General features: G+C 44.7%; 1 protein-coding gene across 6 annotated transcripts in view; it reads right to left on the bottom strand.

Moving 5' to 3' along the window:
- Window positions 1–25,302, bottom strand: part of EXOC2 (exocyst complex component 2) — a 118,199-nt gene that overhangs the window by 74,092 nt on the left and 18,805 nt on the right. For 3 of the 6 annotated variants that reach the window (XM_081520596.1, XM_081520595.1, XM_081520597.1), the window contains exons 2-7: window positions 20,502–20,661; window positions 16,376–16,552; window positions 13,844–13,970; window positions 6,739–6,852; window positions 4,569–4,693; window positions 3,281–3,361 (exon numbers count right to left, since the gene is read on the bottom strand). In XM_081520596.1, the coding sequence (XP_081376722.1) occupies window positions 3,281–3,361; window positions 4,569–4,693; window positions 6,739–6,852; window positions 13,844–13,970; window positions 16,376–16,552; window positions 20,502–20,619 (742 nt within the window). In that variant the 5' untranslated portion in view covers window positions 20,620–20,661. Of the gene's footprint in view, window positions 1–3,280; window positions 3,362–3,975; window positions 4,418–4,568; window positions 4,694–6,738; window positions 6,853–13,843; window positions 13,971–16,375; window positions 16,553–20,501; window positions 20,662–25,302 lie in introns of those variants that run through there. The other 3 variants (XM_081520601.1, XM_081520599.1, XM_081520598.1) reach the window with 2 other exon arrangements.

Below are 25,302 nucleotides of genomic sequence, written 5' to 3'. Positions count from 1 at the left end.
GCACGCGGGCCCACGGAGGGCAGGACAGCGCAGGGCCACGTGCAGGACCGCGTCAGCGATCGGGCAGCTGAGCCAAGCAAACAATCCTAACAGTCAACTGGAAGATGACGCTTGTTCTGTGACTTCTAAAAATTTTTGTTGAAATGTTAAAAACTTGCTGTTGGTTATAAACCACTAAGAAATTTTAAAAAAAAGAAAAAACAGTGAAACTAATTTTTATTTAGTACACTATTAATATAAAACATTAGAAGCACTGAAAATTCAAGTGTTTAATTCCTTTGTAAACAACATGATCAGGAGAGCCTGCCTTCTCTTCTCGTCATAAAGCCTGCAGCACGTATCGGGCATCCTTTCTGTGCTCTGACAAACCATCACCCTCGTGTCCACACCTGTCCACCGGGCTCCAAGTATCCCGGGTGAGTTCCCCGTCATACCCTCCTGGTTTCCATGGGGACAGGCACCCTCAATGAGCTCCTCGGGGCTCCCACACGGTGACACACCCCACTGCAACCGTCTACACCTCCAGCTGATGGGCTCTGAACCCCGCTTTCCCTGTGCTGGTGCACTGTCATCTCTGTGGACCCCGTCGTCCTGCGAGTGTCTCTCTGGGAGACGCAGAGGCCACACACAGGCACGTTCTGTGTCTGAGCGTGACTGGCAAGCACGTGAACTGGGCACCCCCGACTCTACCACGAGGGCAGCTGGGCATGTTACTGGTGAGCGATGGGTGGATGGAGAGCCAGAAACCAAGCGTGCACTGATGCAACGCGGTGAGAATACTGGTCACTGAGAGTCACGCGTTCCAATCCAGCAAAGTCTGTCTGTAGTTTAAAGCACAAACTCGGAGCCAGATCTCCAGACACAAATGCCACTCACTACGCAATTGACTTAGGTAACGCATTTCGTCTTTCTGAGCCTCAGCTTTTTCATCAATAAAATGGAGATAACAGAACAAGCTTCCCAGAGTAACTGCAAGGGCTGAGCACTTGTAGGATGCGGACGCAACACCTGGCCTGGCTGACGGGCACAGAGGTCTGGCTGTCACAGCTGCAACCACAGACACCTGGGCCACACCATCCCTCCCTGCAACCAGCGCTATCTAACCCGCAGCATCGGACACATGGGGCCACTTCAAATGAAATTAAAATTAAAAATTAAATTCCTCAGCGACACTAGCCATGTTTTAAGTGCTCGACAGTTACACACCTCCACTGCCCAAAAGCTGCATGGCTGTGGACTCCTGGAACAGGCAACACATACAGAGAGGAATGTGGATTCTACCGAAATCAACTGCACACAGAAGCAGTACTGGACAGCATGGCTGTCCACCCCTGGGATAGGCAACAACACAGAGAGGAATGTGGATTCTACCGAAATCAACAGTCATCACTGCACCACTGCTTTGAAATCAAGAGGGAATTATTAAATACCAAAGCAAATATGAGAAATGTATCAGTGAGAACATGTTTTCAAGCATTTCAATGAAAGGTTTCAAAACTGGTAAATTATGAACAAAATGGACTAAATTTCTTATGGCCAATGTCACCCTTCAGAAACTTAAAGTGAAAAGGATTTCCCAAATCTTAAGAAGTTTCATTTAAAATAACTCAGGAAAAGCACATGTAAGTTAGTATGTAATCACGCACCAGACTGTGCCCACACTCCCGTATAATCTCTGCGCAGCTCCTCAAGAGCAGTGATCAGGTCCCACTTTCTGGGCAGGGACCTGTTTGGGGGCAGCAGTCACATGCCTCCCAGCTCTGCACTGGACACTGGACCCAGCATGACACCGGACACAATCAGCCTTACCAACGTTGGCCAAGTTTACCTGAACTACAAACTCATCCTACGATAGCAAACATCAACATAACAGCTGACAGAAAAATATTTCTAGGAAAAAGGGACTGTTACAGAGGAATATATTCTACAAAAAACATTTATCCCAGAAAGTCCTGTATCTCAAAGAAATGACGTTCGTGTTAAGCCAATTTACTCAAAAAAGAGCAAACTTGCCGTAGAAATTTAAAAGGACACATTTCTAGAAAAAGTTTGTGCTTATAAAGGAAGAAAAGTAAAACAATTTCCCTTACAAATTTTACTACCACAAGTCTCAAGGGAGAATTACCTAAACTACTGAAAAGAAACAAGTTACACACTACGCTGGGCCTCACCATACTGCTGCTGCTGCTGCTAAGTCGCTTCAGTCGTATCCGACTCTGTGTGACCCTATAGATGGCAGCCCACCAGGCTCCGCCGTCGCTGGGATTCTCCAGGCAAGAACACTGGAGTGGGGTGCCATCACCTTCTCTGAAAACTTCTTTCTAGAAAACACTTATTATCAGAGATCCCAAGGTTTATGAACAGATTATTACAAAAAAGCCCAGAAACTTCTGCTGATGGGACTAAATTAAGATAGAAGTGCAAACTGACTTGTCACCACAGTCCTACATTACAGAGTCACTGAAGGGCGGATGTTGGGGGTCTTCGATATTCTAGTTCTTCTCGCCTCTACTTCCTGGTGAAGCTGTGTGCTCTACATGCTTATACTCGACAACCAGGAAAGTCCCCTGGACATCACTGCTCCTTGGCAAGTGTTTCACTATATTCGTGAAGACAACAGTTTACTTTCAAGCCACTAATATTACAACAAGGACTGATTTATCTGCCGAGTTTCTTCTAAATCTGTAGGGTAAGTAGCTGGGAGTTCATATGTCAGCAGAAAGAAGGGGAGGTGCATAGAGCCTTGAATTCCATGTATCAGCTTCTCTTAGCCTACAATTCTTACAAAATGTCTGAGAGTTAGAAACACTCAAGAATGCAGCTGTCTTAAATTTGTTTTGGAAAAAGGCATGGCATAAACAAATAGACAGCTCGGTATCCATCCTTCTAGCAGCTGATGTTATTTGTGTCACCACTGGCAGATGCTTGATGATGCTCTTCTATGTTCTTGGCCAGTGATGACCCTGGCTACTGCCACAGCAATTTTTTACCTTTGATGATGTCATTTATGTACTGGCCTCTTTATGGTAGCAAATTTTACTTTTTAAGAAGCATACTGGCTTGCTCTCAAATGATGATTTCTCATAAATAAAATGCAAACAGAAAGAGAACATTCATTTTCAATATTTTTATTCTCCTCTACGTTCATTAAATCACTGCTATTTAGAAATAAATACCAAAATACAACTTAACTGCCTCGTTCTGTGAAACCAGGTCCAAGAACTATATCAAAGCTTGCTATAAGTCCATAAATAAGTTTGGGTAGCAAGACAAAACTTACTGTTCAGAACATTCTCCAGTTTCTGCGTCATAGATCCTTCCACTTTTTCCGTTCCATCCGCTTCTAGCTTTTGATGGATAGCTAGAAAAAAAGCACCAAGTTAAAATGTAGGCTATTTTAATGGGTGGGAAAATGGTACATCAAAAAAGACATTTTTAAACAGCTCAAAAATGGTTCTATTTTCACTGCTAGAAAGAAGCACAAACACACAAAAACTCTGCAGAGTAACCAGCAGACACCAGTCTAAGTCACGGCAGTTTGATGCTATTAAAATAGTACATAATACATGCACCTAGTCATCTGATCATGAAGGCTGAGTAGTAAAGATGACTGAATTAAAAAAGAAAAATAAGGCTTAAGGTACTAATATGTTTGGTATTTGGCCACAGGAAAGTCATTCTTATTTCTCAGTTTCACCATCTACAAAATAGAAATACTACTACTTGATATCTACCAACCTCAAAATATTTCATTTCAGCCGTGAGACATAACATGGCAAAATACATATTACTCATGTTCTACTCAGTCTATAACTATCCCCTAGAGGGTCTCAAGAAATATCTAGTGACATCCACCAACACGTCAATATGTGGATGTGCAAATTACATTCGAGTTATTTTGCTAGTGTTTATGTATGTCTGAATGATTCTGATAAAGTATCAGGAAATCATTAACTTATATTTAAAAACTTTTACCTATTGATGAGAGGAAGTTTTAAAAGCAAATCAGGTTTCCTCAGGTAAATCATTAAGAAAATTTTCAAAGTAAATCTCCAAAATACAATTTCAAATTCAAAACTGTGACACAGTTAATGTAATAAAAATAGCAAGGTAAACATCACCGAGACGTGACCATGAACAGAGCACCACAGTAAGTTCCTAACACACGATGTGCATCCAGTAAGAAGCCAGTGATGAGGTTCTCATATTATTTCTGTTTCACAGATGGGGAAACCATGGCTCAGTGAAATGAAATAAGTTGACCAAGGCAAGGTCATACAGCCAAACCCAAAATGTGAGCCAAGGCAGTGCGATCCCAGGACAAAAGCTTCGCTCCATCCTACCCACACCGCACGAGCAGGTGACCCAAAGCCCTCAGCCTGCTTCCACGCCTGTGAATTGGGAACAACAAAACTATGTCCATGGAACAGCATTCAGTCACAAAGAGGAGACTTCTCTCCACGGTAACAGCTGTGCACACGGCCCCAGTACCACAGCCTGCTAGCACTCTGCAGGCTCAGGACTGGAGTCAACGGGGAAGTCCCAGCAGACACCCGAGGGTCACCTACCTGAGAGGGCATCCTGTGCCTCAAAGAAAGTACTAAGCCCCCCTTTCACGTATGCCAGGCTGCCCTCGCTCTTCTTGTTGGCCTGTCTCTTCAGGTGGGTGATTGCCATTTTGAGTTGTTCAAAACTGAAGTGAAATGAAGAAACCACGAGAAGACAATGTGTTAACTGCGGAATTCCGAAGCCTACACTGGAGAACACAGACTAAGACAACGTGTAACCGAAGGAAACCACGCTTTCAAATTCTTACCCAGATCTAAAGCTTTGCACGTCACAAACGCCAAAGTCACAGCAGCTGTCCACAGCTTTGTACAGCCCCACGTGTCAGACCCCTGAGAAGTAACTATACACGTGGATATTCTCACACTTGACCCAAATCAACAAAGGACTTGCCAGGAATTCTGAAGAGCATCTCCCAGATGCAGAGACCTGGACCACACAGTGCTGGGTGGTAGGACCCCCTGGACGTCCACTCTGTGCACATCACAACCACGCCCCACCATTAACAGTGATTTCACAGAAATCACTGGGGTCAACTCAAAATTTAAATAAGTAAACAGACCATACTACTTCATCTTTATAACTCAAGCAGGGAAAAGTGAGCTGGTCTCTGTATTTCAGAAGTTTTATCTCCACTAAAGCTAAGAAAATCCGGCTATAAATTGTTGACTATATTCTTGAGTGCCAAGATGGTACTACACAGAGAATAGAGATCAATCCTGACTTAGAGTAACAGAAAAGCACATCTATAACGTGAAATCAGAACCATCTTCCCCAAAGCAAGACTTCAGACATCTGCTCTAAAAATTTACCAGGCAAAACTTACTCTAAGTATATACCAATATACTAAGATCGTGGCATCTGGTCCCATCACTTCATGGGAAATAGATGGGGAAACAGTGGCAGACTTTATTTTTTTGGGCTCCAAAATCACTGCTGATGGTGATTGCAGCCATGAAATTAAAAGATGCTTACTCCTTGGAAGGAAGGTTATGACCAACCTAGATAGCATATTTAAAAGCAGAGAAATTACTTTGCCAACAAAGGTCCATCTAGTCAAGGCTATGGTTTTTCCAGTGGTCATGTATGGATGTGAGAGTTGGATGGTGAAGAAAGCTGAGCGCCGCAGAATTGATGCTTTTGAACTGTGGTGTTGGAGAAGACTCTTGAGAGTCCCTTGGACTGCAAGGAGATCCAACCAGTCCATCCTAAAGGAGATCAGTCCTGGGTGTTCATTGGAAGGACTGATGTTGAAGCTGAAACTCCAATACTTTGGCCACCTCATTCGAAGAGTTGACTCATTGGAAAAGACCCTAATGCTGGGAAGGATTGGGGGCAGGAGGAGAAGGGGACGACAGAGGATGAGATGGTTGGATGGCATCACCGACTTGATGGACGTGGGTTTTGGGTAGACTCTGGGAGTTGGTGATGGACAGGGAGGCCTGGCGTGCTGCAATTCATGGGATCGCAAAGAGTCGGACACGACTGAGCGACTGAACTGAACTGATACACCAACTTTTCTTGTTTTCTATGATGGTTTTGATCCCAAAAGGTAAAGGAAGAATTTCTTCTAAGATGTATTTTAACAAGTTGGGGTGTTTCAAGGATACAAATTTTAAACAATAAACCATTTATTCAAACATTTCCACTATACAGAAGTGTTTTAGCTAGTCTTGCATAAGAGTCACAGACCTACTGTAGCCCAGAGGGTAGGTAAACTCTTAAGTAGTATAAACAGAGGAGCACTGTAACTGGATATAAAATCCTTGTTTATTTTTTGGCTAATTTAAAGTCAAGTCTTTGAAAAACGATAAACAACTCATCCTCCTTTGCTCTCTGGTCAGGAAGCAGGTGTCTTCCTTGTTTTAGACCAGCACTTGGGAACCCTGTTACCTGAGTAGGGAGGAGGTCACACGCAGTCACAGGACAACAGCCGAGACTCCAGGTTTTACTGGGTGGTTTGGGCGGCACAAACAATGAAACATACAGAAACATCAGGGTAGAAGGAAACAGGGCTCCTCAAACAAATGCCCCCATTTTATAAATAAGGCGCCAGATATTCGGATGTGTTCACAAGCACCCGAGCTCAAGAGGGCTGCGAAGCATCAGACGTGCTACCACGTCTGAGCAGCTGCACCCCGAGAAGCCGCACGACGCTGCCCGCGCCCTCACCTGGTGTTGGAGTGGTTCTCGATTAGGTACCAGGCAGCTGAAAAGTTCTCACTTGTAAAGTCAGCACTCATTCCAGGGAACAGCATTTCTAAGTCCTTCTGGGGAAATTTACCTCTGAGGGAGAAAAAAGGCTTAAGATGTGTTTAGAGTGCTATTACTACAAAGATGTAACCAACAGTAATAAACATGGACACAAACCATTACAGTGATACATGAGGCATTACGGAGTCCAAGTCTGTATGTGTGAAAAACATACTTCCTACACCGTATAAACTTTAGCTGTATATACACACTTTGACTGTATATGTAAGATAGAAAATTAGTTAAAATACAGAAATCATATCAATAAAAGAATATAAAACTTACAGAGGCTGAGTTGATACTTCATGAAATCTATCCAAATATGAAATCATTTCCTATCCAATAGACAAAATTTGGGTACACTGACATTAAAAACTGTAAGTCAACCTGCTAAAATGCTTTCTGTGAAAGACCTATGTGAGAGTTGGCTCAAGACACACCGATGCTGACCCAGGCAGATCTATACGGCACTCACGCTTCTATGCACACGTCTAGATCAAGTTCAAGGAAAGCCGATGCTGGTGAACAGTTCCGTATCTGCAGCCCCCCTGCAGCCACGAGGAAACGTGTGCTGCCCCGGGCGGAGGACAGCAGAGCCAGGCTCCTCACAGCTCGGTGATGCTTCTGGGTCCTGACTCAACCAATCGTGGAACCCACCATCTCTGGACTTCGTTTATTATGAGAAATAAATATCTTCCTTGCTTAAACCACAATGAATTTTTGTTTTCTATTACTTACAGCTGAAGGCATCCTGAATCTACCCCAAAATAAGATCTGTTACACAAACACCTCCAAAAGAACGTGAAACCGAAGACCCAGAGAGAGCTGACGGCGCGTGACGCCACCAGAAGCCGTGATGCCCTGCGGGGGGCACGCCATGGAGGCGGAGGCAGCTCAGGGCCGCGCGCAGGTTCACAGTTTCTGAATAACCTGGAGGAAATTATTTTACCTCCCTAAGGCTCCATTTATTCATGAGGACGATGGGATCATAATATCTTCCTCAAGAAAATGCTGAGGATTAAAGCAGATAATGCATGTGGAAGGCTTAATTTTCGACACTTTATAAATGCTCAAAACTATTACTTTGTTACCTTTCTTCTTTATACTTGGTTCTCTATATTTAATAGATTCTTTCATTACGAACCATTGTATCTGATTCTCCTAACAACATGATGAGTTATATAACTCCATTTTACAGTCATGAAACAGCCCTAGTACTTCTATTGTCAAATAAAGACCTGGAGAATCTTATGAAAAACGTCTCTCTATATATAGCTATAAACCTAGAAACACAGAAAGTGAAGGCGAGACTCAGCATGCAGAGAGCTGCTAAGGGCCTTGGTCGCAGCGCGAGGAGAGCAGAGGCGCGGTGTCAAAGGGCACGAAGCCTGGGGACCTGAACCTCTGTCCAGAATAACTGGGTCTGAGGGTCTGACCCTCTAAGTGAAGTCACAGCTTAACAGCAAGGCATATTCTAAGTGACTGACTAAATCCACACTTTGAACCCACTAACCAGAGAGTGCAAGCAACACAGAGTCTAATGTGTAACACGTGAAGTGATTTCACTAAGGAACCAACAGTTTCAGTAGCTGACAACCTTCGGGCCCCCACAGTGCACGCTCCCCATTAGATGCCCGTGTGAACTCAGATTACACCTTCCGAAGGGTGTAGCCATGAGGACCCAGGTACAGTGATCAGGTGCAAACTACAGGAACGTCCTCAACATAGCAGCATTCATTTTCAAATAGGAAACTGACTTGACGACCCCGTCAGTAGAACAACAAAAGTCCTTCTGAGAAGAGTTCCCTGCCCTCGCAGAGAGGGCTGGGTGAGCGGCACGGCTGAGCTCACGCCCCTGCGCTCCAGCTCCCGACAGAGGCAGAAAGGTGGGGGGAGCGGGGGGAACGCGGCTCTCCTGACCGCGTCACACGCGGGCCGCATGCCTCTCACTCCAGCACCCGAGTTACTCTGCGCGTTAAACATCATCAGCCTGCTTGGGGCTGCGTGTTGTTCCCCTTTTTTGGTCTCACACGGTTTCTGGACGCAGGCGCTGTACCACAGTCCAGAGGCCTGTTTTTAAAAACCTTCTCAAAGGCAATCTTTTCCAAGGCGCTCCCCTTCCACACTCATACTAAAAACCACTTTGTCACCTTTCCTTCTTTTCTAACTGGAGCAGGAAAACTGGTCACCTTTTCTTTCTGCTGAAAGGCAGCCTGATGAGGAGCACGCCAGGCTGCACGGCTCATAAAGCCTCTGTGGACATAACCCAGATGCCACTGGGGCATCAACTCACTGCTCAAGACACCTCTTCCCAGGTAGTAACTCCCAGCAAAAGGTGGATCATACAAAAGTGGGGTGGGGTGTCGGGGGGAGAAGCTCCATCGTAATGCCCTTACTCCCACACACGTCATTCAGTCAGTTCACCCAGTCATGTCCGACTCTTTGCGACCCCATGACTATAGCACGCCAGGCCTCCTTGTCCATCACCAACTCCCAGAGTTTACTCAAACTCATGTCCATTGAGTCGGTGACGCCATCCAAACATCTCATCCTCTGTCGTCCCCTTCTCCTGCCTTCAATCTTTCCCGGCATCAGGGTCTTTTCAAATGAGTCAGTTCTTCACATCAGGTGGCCAAAGTATTGGAGTCTCAGCTTCAGCATCAGTCCTTCCAATGAATATTCAGGACTGATTTCTTTTAGGATGGACTGGTTCGATCTCTTTGCAGTCCAAGGGATTCTCAAGAGTCTTCTCCAACACCACGGTTCAAAAGCATCAGTTTTCCGTGCTCAGCTTTCTTTATAGTCCAACTCTCACATCCATACACGACCACTGGAAAAATCATTGCTTTGACTAGACAGACCTTTGTTGGCAGAGTAATGTCTCTGCTTTTTAATATGCTGTCTAGGTTGGTCATAGCTTTTCTTCCAAGGAGTAAGCATCTTTTAATTTCATGGCTGCAGTCACCATCTGCAGTGATTTTGGAGCCCCCCAAAATAAAGTCTCTCACTGTTTCCACTGTTTCTCCATCTATTTGCCATGAAGTGATGGGACCAGATGCCATGATCTTTGTTTTCTGAATGTTGAGTTTTAAGCCACCTTTTTCACTCTCTTCTTTCACTTTCATCAAGAGGCTCTTCAGTTCTTCTTCACTTTCTGCCATAAGGGTGGTGTCATCTGCATATCTGAGGTTATTGATATTTCTCCTGGCAATCTTGATTCCAGCTTGTGCTTCATCCATATATGTACCATCTCCAAAAGCTTCACTTACAAATACTCTCCTATTAGGTAGAGAGGACTTTTAAGAAATAAAACCCAGGGAAGGCTTTTACTTATTAATATGAACCTGTTTTTATCTTCTTTTTCAGTTTAAATAGTTGTCTCCATCATAATTTAAGAAGTGCAAAAAATGGCCATTTGTGACAATCAGTATAATAAATTAGAAATACAGACTTTTTATGAGCAAATCCTAGTCTCAGTTCAAAGTGAAGTTATTTTTTTACAAGTAATTAGTAACATTTTTATAAGTTTCAAGGCACCGCATGTGCAAAACATCAATTAAAAGCCTAGGACCATGAAGGCCTTTAGCAGCCGAAGGAGGCCCATAAACGCCGACTGCCTGGCCTGTGGGCAGCGAGACGGCGGCGCCCCAGCGTGCGGGGGGACGTGCCCCTTGGTGCCTCTCGCGGGTGGCTCGCCCACAAGGGCACTGCAGGGTGCCCCGCGCTCCATCCTGCGCGTGCGACTGCGGGACAGACCCTCCATAAACACCCACACTGTCACAGACACGAGCCGACTCCTCTCCCACAGGTGACCTCAGCACTTCAGCCTGGGAATAAATCAGGAAGGACCACAGCACTTTACAACAAGCAGTTGTAATTCTTCAAACCTTCTCAATTAATATATTTCAACAAGCAAGTAATTAAATCCTGTTATTCCTTCTCTGATGACATTTTTTAAAAAATTAAAAATAGGTTGTCTCCCATCTTCTAATTATAAAAGAAGCCCCAAACGACATTAATAAACAGAAATAAAAGACACAGTAAGAGGAAATGCTCTCAGGGATTCTAACCTGAGTGCAACACCATTCTCTACAGGGACCAAAGCTTTTACCTAAAACCATGAAGTGAGTCAGGGAAATAAAATCCACACCCATATCGTAACATCTGCTTCTCCTTTCCCATCCTCTTTTTCTAAAATAAAGCTTCTCTATCTGAGGTCAGACTTCAGTAAAACAAATGCAGCTTTCCTGACAGCATCTTTAACCTAGGAAGGAAACTGAAAAGCATTTTTCTGGCCCAAACTACTCTCTTCTCTTGGTTTCGATACATTTTCCTACTTTCACCTTCCATTTTCTTGCTTTCTGGAATCTCTATTCATTCTTCCTTTTGACCAGGACACTTGTGAAAGACTTCAAACGGGCCGTCCTCTCGCTGTGTGGAGGGCCTGCCAGGGCCTCCACGCCGTCCGAGGTGCGTCTGCCCTCTGCTCTGTCACGGGAGCAGAAGTGGGGGCTGACAGAGACCAGGGATGCCCAGCACAGAGACACCTGTCAGGTGAGCGTGCACCTGGATAACGGCCGAGCAGAGAAGGGGCCGCTGGGGCGCCTTTCAGCACTCCTCACTGCCCACTCTGTCTGTCCCCTGGAATTTCCTCTCAACTGGTTTAACATCTCACTGGTTTTCCCATTCATTAATGAATTAAATAAAAGCTTGGACATGTTTTCATTTTGTATTTGTATGACAGTCAAGCTTCTACCTTTTCTAAAACTATCCTTCAGTTATTCCATGGCTGAGCAAATTATTATTGAAACTTTCAAGGAACAGCTTGGAAGAAATCTTATGGTAAATTTTATCACCATTTGAGCACTTCTTGAATGTATATATTACTATTTTAAGATTTTAATACAATTTATCACCCTGAAATCCTAAGTCATGAAAAGACTCTTCTCCTGGGCAGCAGAGCACTGATTAACACGCAGTGAGCGAACACGCCCGCCCCCCACCCCTCCCGCTGACACACTCGCCCAGCGACAGAGGCCCCTGCCTGCAGACTCCAAGTCACCCTGCAGGTAGTGGGAGGGCCCGGAGCCAAGTGAGAGAAGGGCTTGGACCCAACTAGACTCCTTCAGAGAAGAAAGAAAAACCATTTCCAAAGAGTCGGGCACTTTCAGTGCCTTCTGGCTGGTCACCATTACATAAGGATTATCCTGAAATCTATTCAGAAAGAGGGCTCTACGGGATGGGAGGGGGTTTAGGGGAGAACGGATACACGTGTATGTATGGCTGAGTCCCTTCACTGCTCATCTGAAATTACCACGACATTGTTAATTGGCTATACCTCGATACAAAATAAAGTTTAAGATTTGAAACATAAAATAAAGGAAGAGGGCAATAAGCGCTCAAGCGAAGCCCCTTCACGGCCAGTGGCAGCAGCAGTAACAAGACAATCAAAAGGTAAGAGGACATGAAAAGGTAGAGATTAAACTGAAGGTGGATTACAAAATAAACTAAAACTCAAGGAAATCATTTTATGATAGTGGAAGTCACTCAGTCGTGTCCGACTCGTCATGACCCCATGGACTATAGAGTCCACGGAATCCTCCAGGCCAGAATACTGGAGTGGGTAGCCTTTCCCTTCTCCAGGGGATCTTCCCAACCCAGGGATCAAATCCACGTCTCTAGCGTTGCAGACGGATTCTTAACCAACTGAGCCACAAGGAAAGTTCATTTTATGACAGGAAATAACCAATTTAATCCTAACTTTGATAGCTCTGTCTAAGCCTCAAACTAAAGCCACAATGTATTCCTATACTCCTGTGGGAATCTTTTTACAGAAGAACAACCCCTTCATTGTGGAGCAGAGGGCCCTTCTGCTCCACACCGCCTGCGGCGGACCTTCGAGAGAGGCAGGCCACTGGGGGGATGCACTCTCGGCCACAAGGTCCCAGCGCGCAGGAGACCCTGTTCAAATAAAGACCCAGCAATTACTTTTCTTTCCTGGATGTTCTTAACCCTTAAACTTGTAATTTTATCAGGCACGGAAACCCTTAAAACAGCTCCAGAATGACCCATGGGCGCCAAAGAGCTTCACAGCTGTGACCCAGAACAGTCCACGCTCACTAAAACCTGCCTTTTAAAAACCTCTGGCCTTTTTCAGAACAGGACAACCTCCCAAGACACATATGTGCTCCCTCCCTCTCAGCTGGCACAAATCCCAGCAGGGGAAAACAGCCTGCTGGTGGCTTACTGGCGGTCTTCAAGTGTAGGCTTGAAGGTTAACTCCATGAAGGTTAGTGGACAACCTTTCCCATTCCTAGAGAAACCTAGAGAAGCTATGGCTAATGGGTTAGCAGATCACCCTGTCACCTGCAGAAGCGTTCATGAGGCAACACTCAGCAGCACTATTACCAGCAGAGTCGCTAAGGCCGAGAGACCAATCCGACAGGACTGACGTGCAGGGGGCTCGAGGAGGAAGACGCAAGGACAAAGGGGCTGACCTGAAAGCTGTGGACACGGCACTTGGGATTCAGAACCGGCAATTCTGGATCTGGTCCAAGACATTTTGAAAGATACCATTTACCTGCCATAATTCTGGTAAAGTATAAGTCTGAATTAAGTATGAACTACAGGTAGAGAACGTCAACAAAATGACAAGACTACACTGGGTCTAATTACTGTCAAATATTTCCTGAAAAATCAAGCACATGGAAAATTCTATTTTAATCTCAAATACCATCTAAATATTTAAACTTACCAGCTCCAGACAACACACTAACTCTCATATCATTAGAAGTATTAGTTATTAAAAATTTCAAAATACTTTTTTCCTTCACAAAATGAAAACTCAAAACCTAAAGAGGCAGGTAGGTTTTGCCAACATTTTAATGGAACATTCGCTCTAGCAGGCTCCAGAAAGGACACTGACTCCCAACAGAGGCGTGTCCCTTGCATGTTTCTGGAGCCTGAATATATGAAACTCTTCAGCACGTGGAAAGCAAGACAACTGAGGTGAGGCAGTACTCACTTTTCAATCTCGATGCCAAGTGGGTTGGCAGGACGCAGGGACAAGGGAGGAATCCCTTTATTCTTGTCGGTGCGCATGTCATAGTAATTCATCTCATCAACCCACACAGCGGACTGATCCAAAATGCCTACCAAAACACAGGAGCGCAGACTTAACAGGATACACTCCCCAGGCACTGTCTAAATCGTACTTTACTGCTTGCACAAACACAAAATGCACACTAAAGTAAGTTTTTAAAGATCTGAGGGCACAAAAGCTTTTTTTCTTAATTAAAAGCACTAAAAATCCATAAGAAGGCAAAAATAACACCTCTTTATTGTACTGTACACTATTCAATACAGAAGATAATGTCTGAGAAAAACTTCTGCTAAAACAAATGTATTTTACAAATAATAAGCAGTACAGTTAATCTGGTATATCAACAAAGTATCCAACAATTCCTTACATAAAGAAATCAGTCAAACACCTTCCAAGGAATGCACAGCTTGTGTGATGGAAATGACTGAGACATTCAGGAAAAACAAAATGTCATCTCTGAAAGCAGCACCCTCCCTCACATGACTGAGCCCTTCGTCACTCTCCCTGGCATGGCGCTTCCCAGGGTCTCAGACCCAGGGGATGGGCAGGGAGCTCGGCGAAGCGGAGTGCAGGGCAGGGCCAGGGCCCCCTGAAGGAAGGGCTCTGGGCCCAGGCAGCCTCCAGTGGCAGGACTCCTTGTGAGTCCTCTGTTTCAACCAGTACCACATTTGTGCCAGGACGCAAGGAGGCTGTCAGAGGGAAGAGCAGGTCCAGGCACTCCCAAGTGCGGTTCTGTAAGCCTTTCCTGAGCCTGTACGTGCTAAGTCCTGGGCAGAACATTTTAGAATAAAGTCAACACTTGAAAGTAAGTTCTCTTTATCTGCTGTATAAACATGATGTAAGATGGTACTAGATTCTGTCAAAAACGTTTTGACAAAATCAAAAAGGTTCCTCCAGAAAACTGAACACAAGGTCCTACTTTGTAATTTCACAGTTCAGTTTTCAAAGGCATTAAACAAAATTAAGCAAAAATAAGAATACTGTGCATATAAAAATGTGTACATATAAAACTGTATACACACTTGTATACCTATGTATGGGCTTCCCTGGTGGCTCAGACAGTAAAGAATCTGCCTGCAATGTGGGAGACCTAGGTTCGATCCCTGGGTTGGGAAGATCCCCTGGAGGAGGACATGGCAACTCCAGTATTCTTGTTTGGAAAATTCCACGGACAGAGGAGCCTGGTGGGCTATAGTCCACGGGGTCACAAAGAGCTGGACACGACTGAGCAACTAAGCACAGTATAGCAAGTACCTCTATGTAAATCACATTTTGAGTTTTCCCTTAAATCCCTCAAATTTTTATTTTAAAAAATTTAAAAATCATTTATGTATTAAAAACTTTAACGATATAATGGTAAAGAAAGGTTTTATGCTCTAACACAGAAAACAATATCCACAAAATTCTTTGCTTTTCTATATGAGAGAAGTATGGCCTGGGTTTAATTATGCCTGTGACAGTTCCACATTATATAAGTATTTATCTACTGACCATGTGCAAGCCACTACAAGACCACAAAGGCAAAGCAGGGGAGGTGCTGTGCGCATGGAGAGCGAGCAGAATTACAGCGATCGTTTATGGAGCATGTACTCCGACTCCAGGTGAGGGGTTTCGCTAAGCACTTCCCGGAATGTCCTAGCTCATTAGTCCTCTGGGGTAGGCGACCCTGGGACTCCACTCCCACCCACAGCTGGGGGCTGTGTGTATGATCAGTCGTGTCTGACTCTTTGCGACCCCATGGACTGTAGCCCGCCAGGCTCCTCTGTCCATGGGATTCTCCAGGCAAGTACACAGGACTCGGCTGCCATTTCCTCCTCCAGGGATCATCCTGACCCAGGGACTGAACCTGCATCTCCTGTGTCTTCCGCATTGGCAGGCAGGTTAGGGACCACTGTGCCACAGCTGGGGGCTGCCTCCAGACTATCCAGAGTCCTGTCTCACACCAAGCTCCGCCCCAGGCGAGGAAGTGCACGTAAGTGCACAGAGGGAGCACAGAGCGGCCCGGGGCGCGAGCAGCGGGCTTCTCTGATCTGGAGGCGAGAGGCACACCTACGCCATCAACGTCTTGTCCAGGCCAGGAACGCAGGAAGGGAAGAAAAATGAAACGTTATTTGATGATATTACTGGCTAATTTGCATCACAGAAAGAAATGCCATCATTGTACTCAAGATCAAGAAACTAAAACTGGCATTTTGACATGTTAAATGAGCAGACTTTATAAAGAACTTAAAACAACATTTCTTCTAAGGATTATCGTCCTTAGAGTTTACTTTCAGCTCAGTAAACTGCTTCTGCAAAAGTAATACAAATTTTAACCAATATCCTATTCCTAAAGAAAGAAACAAACTGAATCTGAGAGTAAGTAAATTTTATACTAATTTATCAATTGTCAATTTTAAAAGACAAGACCCAATTTCAGTTTATTCTTGAGAGAAAAGTCACAGGAGACGATACCTATTTTCTCAGGTTTGAGCAGCTTGAAAGACACTGTGGAGGTTCCTTTGCCACCCGACTTGGTCGTGACGATAATGTCTCCTTTGTCATTCTTCGCCTGTCCCACTCGACACACTATTTTACTTGCAGACATCCACTCTGCTGTCAGGAGGCAATTATGCCCACAAATTGTCAGACCTGAAAGTAAAAGCATGCACTGTGATGAAGTCCAAAACAATGACTATTTCCATGAAAAGACAATTCTGTTAGTGTCACTAGGCCTTTTTCATGAACTGAAAAGCAAATGCAGAAATAACATATCCTGGTTCATTAGTTATTCCCATTTTTTAATATATCCAATATTATTTGCAAATAAACTACAGTCTCTACTGAACTCTAATCTGTTTTTTCTCTAATATTCCAGACTTCCTTTAGATTACATTTAATTTTCTTCAAACATCAGTGGAATAAGGAACTAATAACTGTAACAACGGCTAGGCATTCCAGATTACTTAACTGTAAGAATCTTAAATTGCTTTCATAGGAATTAGAAAGGAAATTACTGCTATTTTTAGAAGCCTAAGTTATTGCTATAAAGTTCTAAAGTGTGTTATTAATAAATGCGTACATCATTCTTTAAAAAAAATTTACCATTTTCCTAACAACAGTCTGTACATACTTTTCCTGGTGTTTAGTCACACTTAATATTATAGAATGAACTGAAGCAAACTTCATATTAAGCACAGCCTGGAGTCTGCTGAGTCAGTAAGTGTTCCCAGGCATTACTGGATTACTAGTGCATTTTTCATGCCTGCATATCACTCCTGCGATGGTGTCGGTCCACGCTGCCTCAGTGTTTTCCTAAGGGTCCTGTCGCTGCACTATGCTCTGCTCCAAAAGCTCAGCCTGCGCCTGGCATTGCCGCCCATCCCACGTGAACTGTGGGGCAGTGAACACACAGGGAAGACGTGGTCCCAGCAGGGCACCAACACCCCCCCACACATTCTTCTACAGAACACCCACCAGTGTGGTGAACCTTCAGGGAGGAAAGAGGCCAAGGTGTACACGGCAGACACACGCACCCTCTCTTCTCATTGTTTAACTTCTGATACTGCTCAGCAGGCAAGTTTGGCAAATGTAATATTTCTTTCAAAAATCAGATATCAGGAATACCTCAACTTATGCCAAATTCAGTTTAAAAAAATGTAGCGAGGGATTCAAGTCATCTTTTGTTACAACTTAAAGCACTATTTAGTAAGAATGCTGTATTAACCATAAAACAATAAAAACAACTCCATTTTATTTATTTAAATAATTACTGAAAATAATTATAAATTATAATAATTTATTGAAATAATATTCAGCCCTGAATATTTACTGGAAGTACTGATGCTGAAGCTCCAATACTTTGGCCATCTGATGTCAACAGTCAACTCATTAGAAAAGACCCTGATGCTGGGAAAGATTGAGGGCAGGAGGAGAAGAGGGTGGCAGAGGATGAGATGGCTGGATGGCATCACTGACTCGATGGACATGAGCTTGAGTGAACTCTGGGAGATAGTGAAGGACAGGGGAGCCTGGTGTGCTGCAGTTCATGGGGCTGCAAAGAGTCAGATAAGACTAAGTGAATAATAATTGAAATAATTAATTTCAGAGATTTTCCTACAAGATCTATTATTATTTATTCATGTAAGAAATTTAGCTTTTCTATTGCTAGCACTTCAAAGTTTCTTTAGAATTAAGTTTTCTATTGTTTTTTTTAATGCGATGACATTTACATATTTTAAAATGCCATCATAACTCAAAATTATTTTTCAAAATGGGAGTGTTTATTACTTTTCCTGATACTTAATTTTTATTATGAAAAATTTAAGCAATTTAAGAAGTTGTAAGCACCCCTGGAACACCTTTCCATCTCCAAAATAAGCCTGAAAAACACTTCAATACATATTTGCTCAAATACCTTTTATGCACACATTCATCGGACTATATATTTAAATAAATGGAAAATGTTTTAATTTATGAACTGTTTAATTACAGATGCTGGATATTTTGATATCACTCTAGGTCAATACATAAGTTGATATTTTTAAATTTTATAATATCAAGATTTTGTGATTTAAATAACTTCAGAAAGGAAATAACCCAATGATAAATATCAGGCCTCAATGTATTAAAGTTCCTAATATACGTTCACTGCTGGGGAGCTGGCTTACAATTAAAACTGAGAAATGGGAGGTTTCAGGCATACAGACAAAGCTGTGAACACACATCCAGATGAGCAAACACAGTGACAGCCACAATGGTCCGAGTCTGCAGGGAAGGAGCCAGAGTGATAGTTTGCTCATCGCATTGTAGCTGTTATCAAGGTTCCTCAGATTTAATATGCCTTGTATTTTAACTAAAAAAAAATGAATAATCATCATAAAATTTAAAACAGATTTAAACAGGTCATTTTAAATGTTATGGAAATTAAATAAAACCATAAGATCTATTTCTTAAGCATGTTCTGCTAAGAAATCTGCTTCATGAAATATAACATTTTTTTAAATACCTTGTAGAATTCCAAATAAAGTGTTTTTAAAGTGTTTTACTTGGCTAGTATAGATGTCATCAGAGTTAAAAATGTTTAAATTATTTAGTAGGTTAAATCTGCTTTTTAAAAAAATGTTTTCTTGGCAATACATGGACAAGCTGAAAGCTGAACTAGCAGGTTTACAAAAGTCCAAAACACTTAGTCCAGTAGTAATCACACAGCCTGAAGCTAACATGAAATCAGCATCCACACAGATCTGTAATAGTCCCATGTGGGGGCTCAGTGACCAGCAGTTAAACTGCGGGACAGAACTCCCATCTAGACGGTCATTTCCAAGAATTCTAGGGATGTTTCCACTTTTTATAAGGAACAATCTGGAATGAGCTTTGTCAAGAACCAAGACATAAATAAAATAAGACTACCTTCATAGGGGTAATAAACTTAAGTTTTATTTACTTAGCAATCACAAACTATAGCTAAAGAAAACAACATAAAATGAGACATATTTAAGTAACACTAGTGAAAAGAACAAGCTGGGAAGGCCGAGACTCAATAACTAAACATGGTGCCCAACTCCAGTCAACTTTCTCCTCTGCAAGGGATTTCTGGGTGGCCAAAAAACAATGTCAACCAGCAGCTATAGTGCAACAGAGACAAGCACCAGCTCATAATCTCTAGTATTTACCCATGTTGCTTTTGTCCAACTGCTAAGTCATGTCTGACTCTTTGCAATCCCACGGACTGTAGCATGCCAGGCTCCCCTGTCTTTCACTATCTCCTGGAGTTTGCTCAAACTTGTGTCCATTGAGTTGGTGATGCCGTCCAACCATCTGGTCTTCTGTCGTCCCCTTCTCCTCCTGCCCTCAGTCTTTCCCCGCATCAGGGTCTTTTTCCAATGAGTCGGCTCTTTGCATCAGGTGACCCAAGTACTGCAGCTTCAGCTTCAGCATCAGCATCAGTCCTTCCAATGAATATTTAGGGTTGGTTTCCTTTAGGACTGACTGGTTTGATCTCCTTGCTGTCCAACGGACTCTCAACTCTTCTCCAGCAACACAATTTGAAAGCATCGATTCTTTGGTGCTCAGCCTTCTTTACGGTCCAACTCTCACATCCATGCAGGACTACTGGAAAAACCATCGTTTTGAGGATACAGGTCCCAGGTGTGGCCAGGTGGAGAGCACAGGCTCCTCCAGGTACAGGGAATTTAGATTTGGTTCCAAGAGCAGTAAGGACCAGAACAGGCTAAGCTGACCTGAACCTGAAGAGGAACACAGATGGCTGCACAAGAAGAGGGAAGCCAAGCCGGGCAGCTGCATTGGCAATCCAGGGAGGAGAAGCCAGCACTGAGCAAATGAGACAGTGCCCACTGCTGGGGTTTGTCTCAAAGACCAGGAGAAAGACAACACAGACAAGAGTTGATAAAATAATGATCTTAGCAAAAAATCAGAAAACCAAGTAATTCTTTCATTTCCATTCAGATAACCCCCTACAGACCTCCGGGGTGTTTTTCTATCACCTTCAGTATTTCCAAACAGTGAACTGGCATCTTGCCTCCGCTGCCAGCATAAAGATGCCTTTACTGTGAACGCACAGCCTCGGCCCTGCCCTCACCTATGAGGTCGGCTGGCCCAGTCCCCAGGTTTTCTCCTCTGATCGTGACCTTCGTCCACGGGATGCCTTCATTTGGAGAGATGCCTGTCACGAGAGGGGGCTGTCGGGGTCGAGACATTGTGCTTGCTGGAGAAACTGGAGGTCAAGCTACAGAGACAGCCTATTAAAAGAAAAGGGAGAGTTAGTGCCAACTGAGACCAGCACCTGCTAGCAACGCCAGAAGTCCACACACAGCACCACACACAGCTGTCTTCTTCACACGCTCGTACTGGACTCAGCGGCTGCTCAGCCCACTGGCCACGGCTCCTGAACATGAGGGACCCAGGCCACGAGCTTGTGCGGGGAGGGAAAGCAGCCATGTGGACTTCCAGGTCAGGAAAGACAGCCTGAGGCCTCCTGAGTTCCACGCACCACCTCTGCCCCCCAGGCACATGCTGGAAGCCCCTCAAGGAGGATGTTCTGACCTAAACAGATTCATAAAAGTTAAAGAACGTCTCCGTTCTCATAGGTGTATGGAATTTCATTTTGTTTTTGTATTAGACTTAGCATAGAAACTTTTAAATGTGTTCAGATCAACGCACTGACACTTTCAAAACACAGGCAGGAGCAGCGACTTGCCGGCTGTCCCAGTGTGGGGCAGCAGGATCAAAGCTCTTGAGGCCAGATGCTCTGCTCCGACTGGCACTCCGACAGGCTAACTTCACTCTGTTTTCAGATACAGACACTGCAGTCAGTAACAGAGCCCTCCACAGGGCTGCAACTACGATCAAGAAGGTAATCCCAGCAAAGCAGAGCACCCCGGACCCAGTACGTGTGTCCATGCTAGGTCGCTCAGTCATGTCCAACTCTTTACAACGCCATGGACTGGAGCCCGCCAGGCTCCTCTGTCCATGGGATCCTCCAAGCAAAAATACTGGAGTGGGTTGCCACAGCCTCCTCCAGGGGATCTTCCTGACCCAGGGATCGAACCTGGTCTCCTGCATTGGCAGGTGGGCTCTTTACCGCTAGCACCACCTCAGAAGCGCAGTAAATGAAGAGAACTCTTCAAGTGCTGAAGACTTGAGATGTCCCAGAAGACGAGGGGAGGGTGGGCTCAGAGGAAAAGCACTGAGAACTTGCTGGCTGCCTGTCTTTTTATGGGGTAATAACTTAGACTGTGGCCCCTGCCTTTACCCTGCCATCAACCAGGTGAAAAGTTCAGTCTCTGATGTGACCAAACAGAAAGGACCAGGACTCAGGGACATCGGGCACAGGGGGAAGAGGGTGCCCACCCTCTAGCCTAACTCCACCCTGTCCAGGCAACAACAGCCACTCTGGAGAAGCTAAGGGGCCCTGAGAAGAGGGAACCAAAGACTCTAACATGGAAGGTCCTCCTGAGAAGAAGGCCTCATGTAGCCACATCACCCAGGGAAAAGCCATACACAGACCAGTTCTGCCCATGCACAGACAAGACGAACAGCTGTCACAGCCCTGTCCTAAAATACTCAAGGACAGACAAAAATTGTAAGGTGGCCAGGGAAGATGCGCGAGATGAAAGAGCTAAGAAAAGACCCAGAGGAACCAGAGAGAAGGCTGGTGGTGCGGACTAAAGCGTCTCCCCCAGACTTGTGCTGAGCCTGTCTCTCTGTATCTCACTGTGCACACTGTTCACTGAACCCATCGTAGGCAAGGTGCGCACTAAGAAGCTGCAAGACAATGCAAGGAGCTGCAGGAACTGCAGACTCGGCTCTTCTCTCCTGGCTGACGCAGCAGCCATAAACAACTCCAAGAGCTCCCCCGGTGGCGCTTACATGCGCTTACAGAACGAATGTAGCCTGTGGCCAAGCGAGTACCTCATGATGCCCACGTGCAGTGTGCAGTGCTGTGCGTGATCTCAGCTGTTCATAATCATTATTTACAAAACGTGGGGCAAGTGGGAGAGGCCAGGGAGGGAGCCTGACCGTGCCATCCTGGCTAACCTGCTCTTTCTCTACCAAGTCCCGATGCAGGACCTCAGAGAGTGACTGTGTGAGAGTCGGGACTCTAAGACCGTCCTCTTTAAAGTGCGGTGGACGAGGTCACTAGGGTGGGCTCTGATCCCACAGGACAGCGTCCTCACGAGAAGAGCAGCGAGGACACAGACACGCAGAGGAGGATCCCACGAGCACAGGAGAAGGCGGCGCCTCTGCGTCCAGCAGGGAGGCCTCCGGAGAAGCCAGTCCTGTGACACCCTGATCCTGGACTTCTAGCCTCCAGATCATGAGAAAACAATGTCTGTTGTTTCAGCCTACTGTACTTTGTTATGGCAGCCCCAGCAAATTAACACAGTGGATAACAGAAAAAAAAAAAAACAAAAGCCACCCTTCAAAGGCACGCTAAACTTTGATACCAAATAAGTACCTGCAGAAGGAGAAAACTCTTATGCTTAAAAGAGCAAGATGCTATGAAAAGGAATCAACCCAAGAATAAAAGCTCTTGAAACCTTCAAAAGAGGCAAAAGAAACAAGATTGATGTTGTCCTGTTAATGTAGGAACTGTCGGTTTAGCCAAAGTGGTAACAAGGCTGCAAATAGGCAGATGTGTTTCTGGGAAAGGGGGGAGGGAGTTTTAAATTTCATCCAGAAGTGACCATCAAGATACCGGCAGATGAGCCACAGAGTCTGGAGACATGGAGGTGGTGCTGGCAGAGAGCCCAGCGAGTCTGGGGTGCGGGGGAGACTAAGGAGGTGACGGGCCTTGGCCCCTGGCTTCTGGTGGGAGATGCAAAATCCAGGGAGTGTCTCCACTTCCTGTAAGCCCTAGTGCTGTGCGTACGTGCTCCTCGTGACAGCCCAGTATTAGGGCTGCCGAATCAGAGAGAGCGACCCTGTGAGAAGAGGGCTGGGGTTCTGAGCCAGGCGCCATCAGCTTGTCTCCTCTGGAAAAAGCAAGGGAGCTGGGTTCAATCACGCCTGTGTAACTCATTTAACATAATTAAAACAGCAAACAACAGCAGCAAAAGTTGTAGGGCCAGAGGACGTTACCATTCATCCAATAAAACAAATATGCAACCTGAGGTTATCTTGAGCTCCCCTCCCTCCCCATTGCACCCGGTGAATCAAACAGTCAGAATGCCTCTGCGAGTGCTAGGCCGACTGCTTCTCTCCCTAGATGCCAAAGCCAGCCAGCTCCTACCTGTTGACTCTGTCCCCACTGGCCCTCCTCTGCAATCCACCCTCAGCAAACACCGGAATCAATTCTCCAAATTACAGGTCTAGTCATCATTCCTGATTCAAAAGCAACCTCCATGACACCCACTGCTCAGTGGCCTCCAGTGCCCACAACACCCTCAGCGCTCATTAAAATCGGTCACAATCAGACTTGTCCACCCTGCCTGGCATCCTCATCCTCTCCATCATCCGACACTAACCACACAAGCCCACTCACTTCTTATGAACTACCAAGTTCTTTTACGCCTTCCTGATTTCATTTACTTTATTTCAACTCAATGGAATGTCTTTCCAAGTTTGTTAAATCCTTACCGATATTTCAAAGTCAAGCTTAAATGTTACTGCCTTGGTGTATCATCTACCGACCAAGCCAATTATCTCGCTGTTCTCACTGTTCACTGAACCCAGGGTAGGCAAGGTGCTAGAAGAAAACTCGAGAAGCTGTAAGAGCTGCAGACACCTTTCTTCTCTCCTGACTGGTGTAGCAGCTGTAACACAGCCACAGGGGTTTTCAGGTGGCGCTCATATGCTCACAGAACAAAAGTAGCCCGTGGTCCAGCGTACACGTGCAGTGCTATGAGTGATCTCAGCTGCTACATAACCATGCATTTACACAACGAGGGGTGAGAGCGAGGGGCTGTGGGGCGACAGAGCCTGACCACCGCCCTCGGCTGATTTGCTCTTTCCCTCAGGTCACTTTCTCGAGAAAGTCTCCCGGATCCCTCCTTCCACAACACTTCATCCTGCCGTGAAACAGAACTGAAATTAAAACACCTCTGGACTCAAAAAACAAAAAAGCATGTGTGCGCGCACACGCACACACACACAAAACAAAAACAACTAGGCCAGACAATTCAGTTTACTCCCAGTTTTCTAAATCCATTTTGAAGGCATTTACAGAGGATCATAATCTTACTTCTAAAATCCTCCAAGTTTGTCCAAGTAAACAAAGTGGTGTCTGGTAATAACAGGTAATTACTGGGCCACAATGGACAGTCATGAATCACAAGCACAAAACCTGTTTTCTTATTTATGACTGAAAAGTGCAGCTCTATCCCAGACACATCACAGGCGGCTGAGAACCCAGTGGTCGTTACACTGGTTCATACGCAAGAAGTACAGGGCATTCCCTCACCAGGAAGCATCATCAACACATCTTCAAGCGTGGACAAACCATTACCTCCGGAAGATTCGGCAAGCCATTTCACTTACAGATGTAAGAGTATCTGCTTTCTACATTCCAGCACCCACAAGGTATGCGCTCCGTAATTATCTACGGAATGAATCCTGGAAGATGTCTCTTTTCAACCCACCTCCAGTTAGAAACATCTTGCATTACAGATAATGTTTTTACATTTAAAATCAGAAATATATGAAATATATTACTATCATTCTCAAGAAAGACTCTAAGCCTCAAGAAAACAGAATTTAGTTTATGAACATTTTTAGTTTCATAACTCATGCTAAATTAACAAGGATATTTTTAAAGGGAAGCTTTCATCTATAGTTGTCATTAAGTGCCTACGGATTTTCCTCACAAGGATTTTATGAACACGATAAAGCAACAGTCTGAAATTCTGTCATAAGATCTTTCTTACATAAATACACTGAAC

The sequence above is a fragment of the Giraffa tippelskirchi genome, chromosome 8 (assembly GCF_054371585.1).
Source record: "Giraffa tippelskirchi isolate mGirTip1 chromosome 8, T2T-mGirTip1v1.2.pri, whole genome shotgun sequence".
Classification (NCBI taxonomy): domain Eukaryota; kingdom Metazoa; phylum Chordata; class Mammalia; order Artiodactyla; family Giraffidae; genus Giraffa; species Giraffa tippelskirchi.
This window is presented reverse-complemented; position numbering and strand designations above follow the sequence as displayed.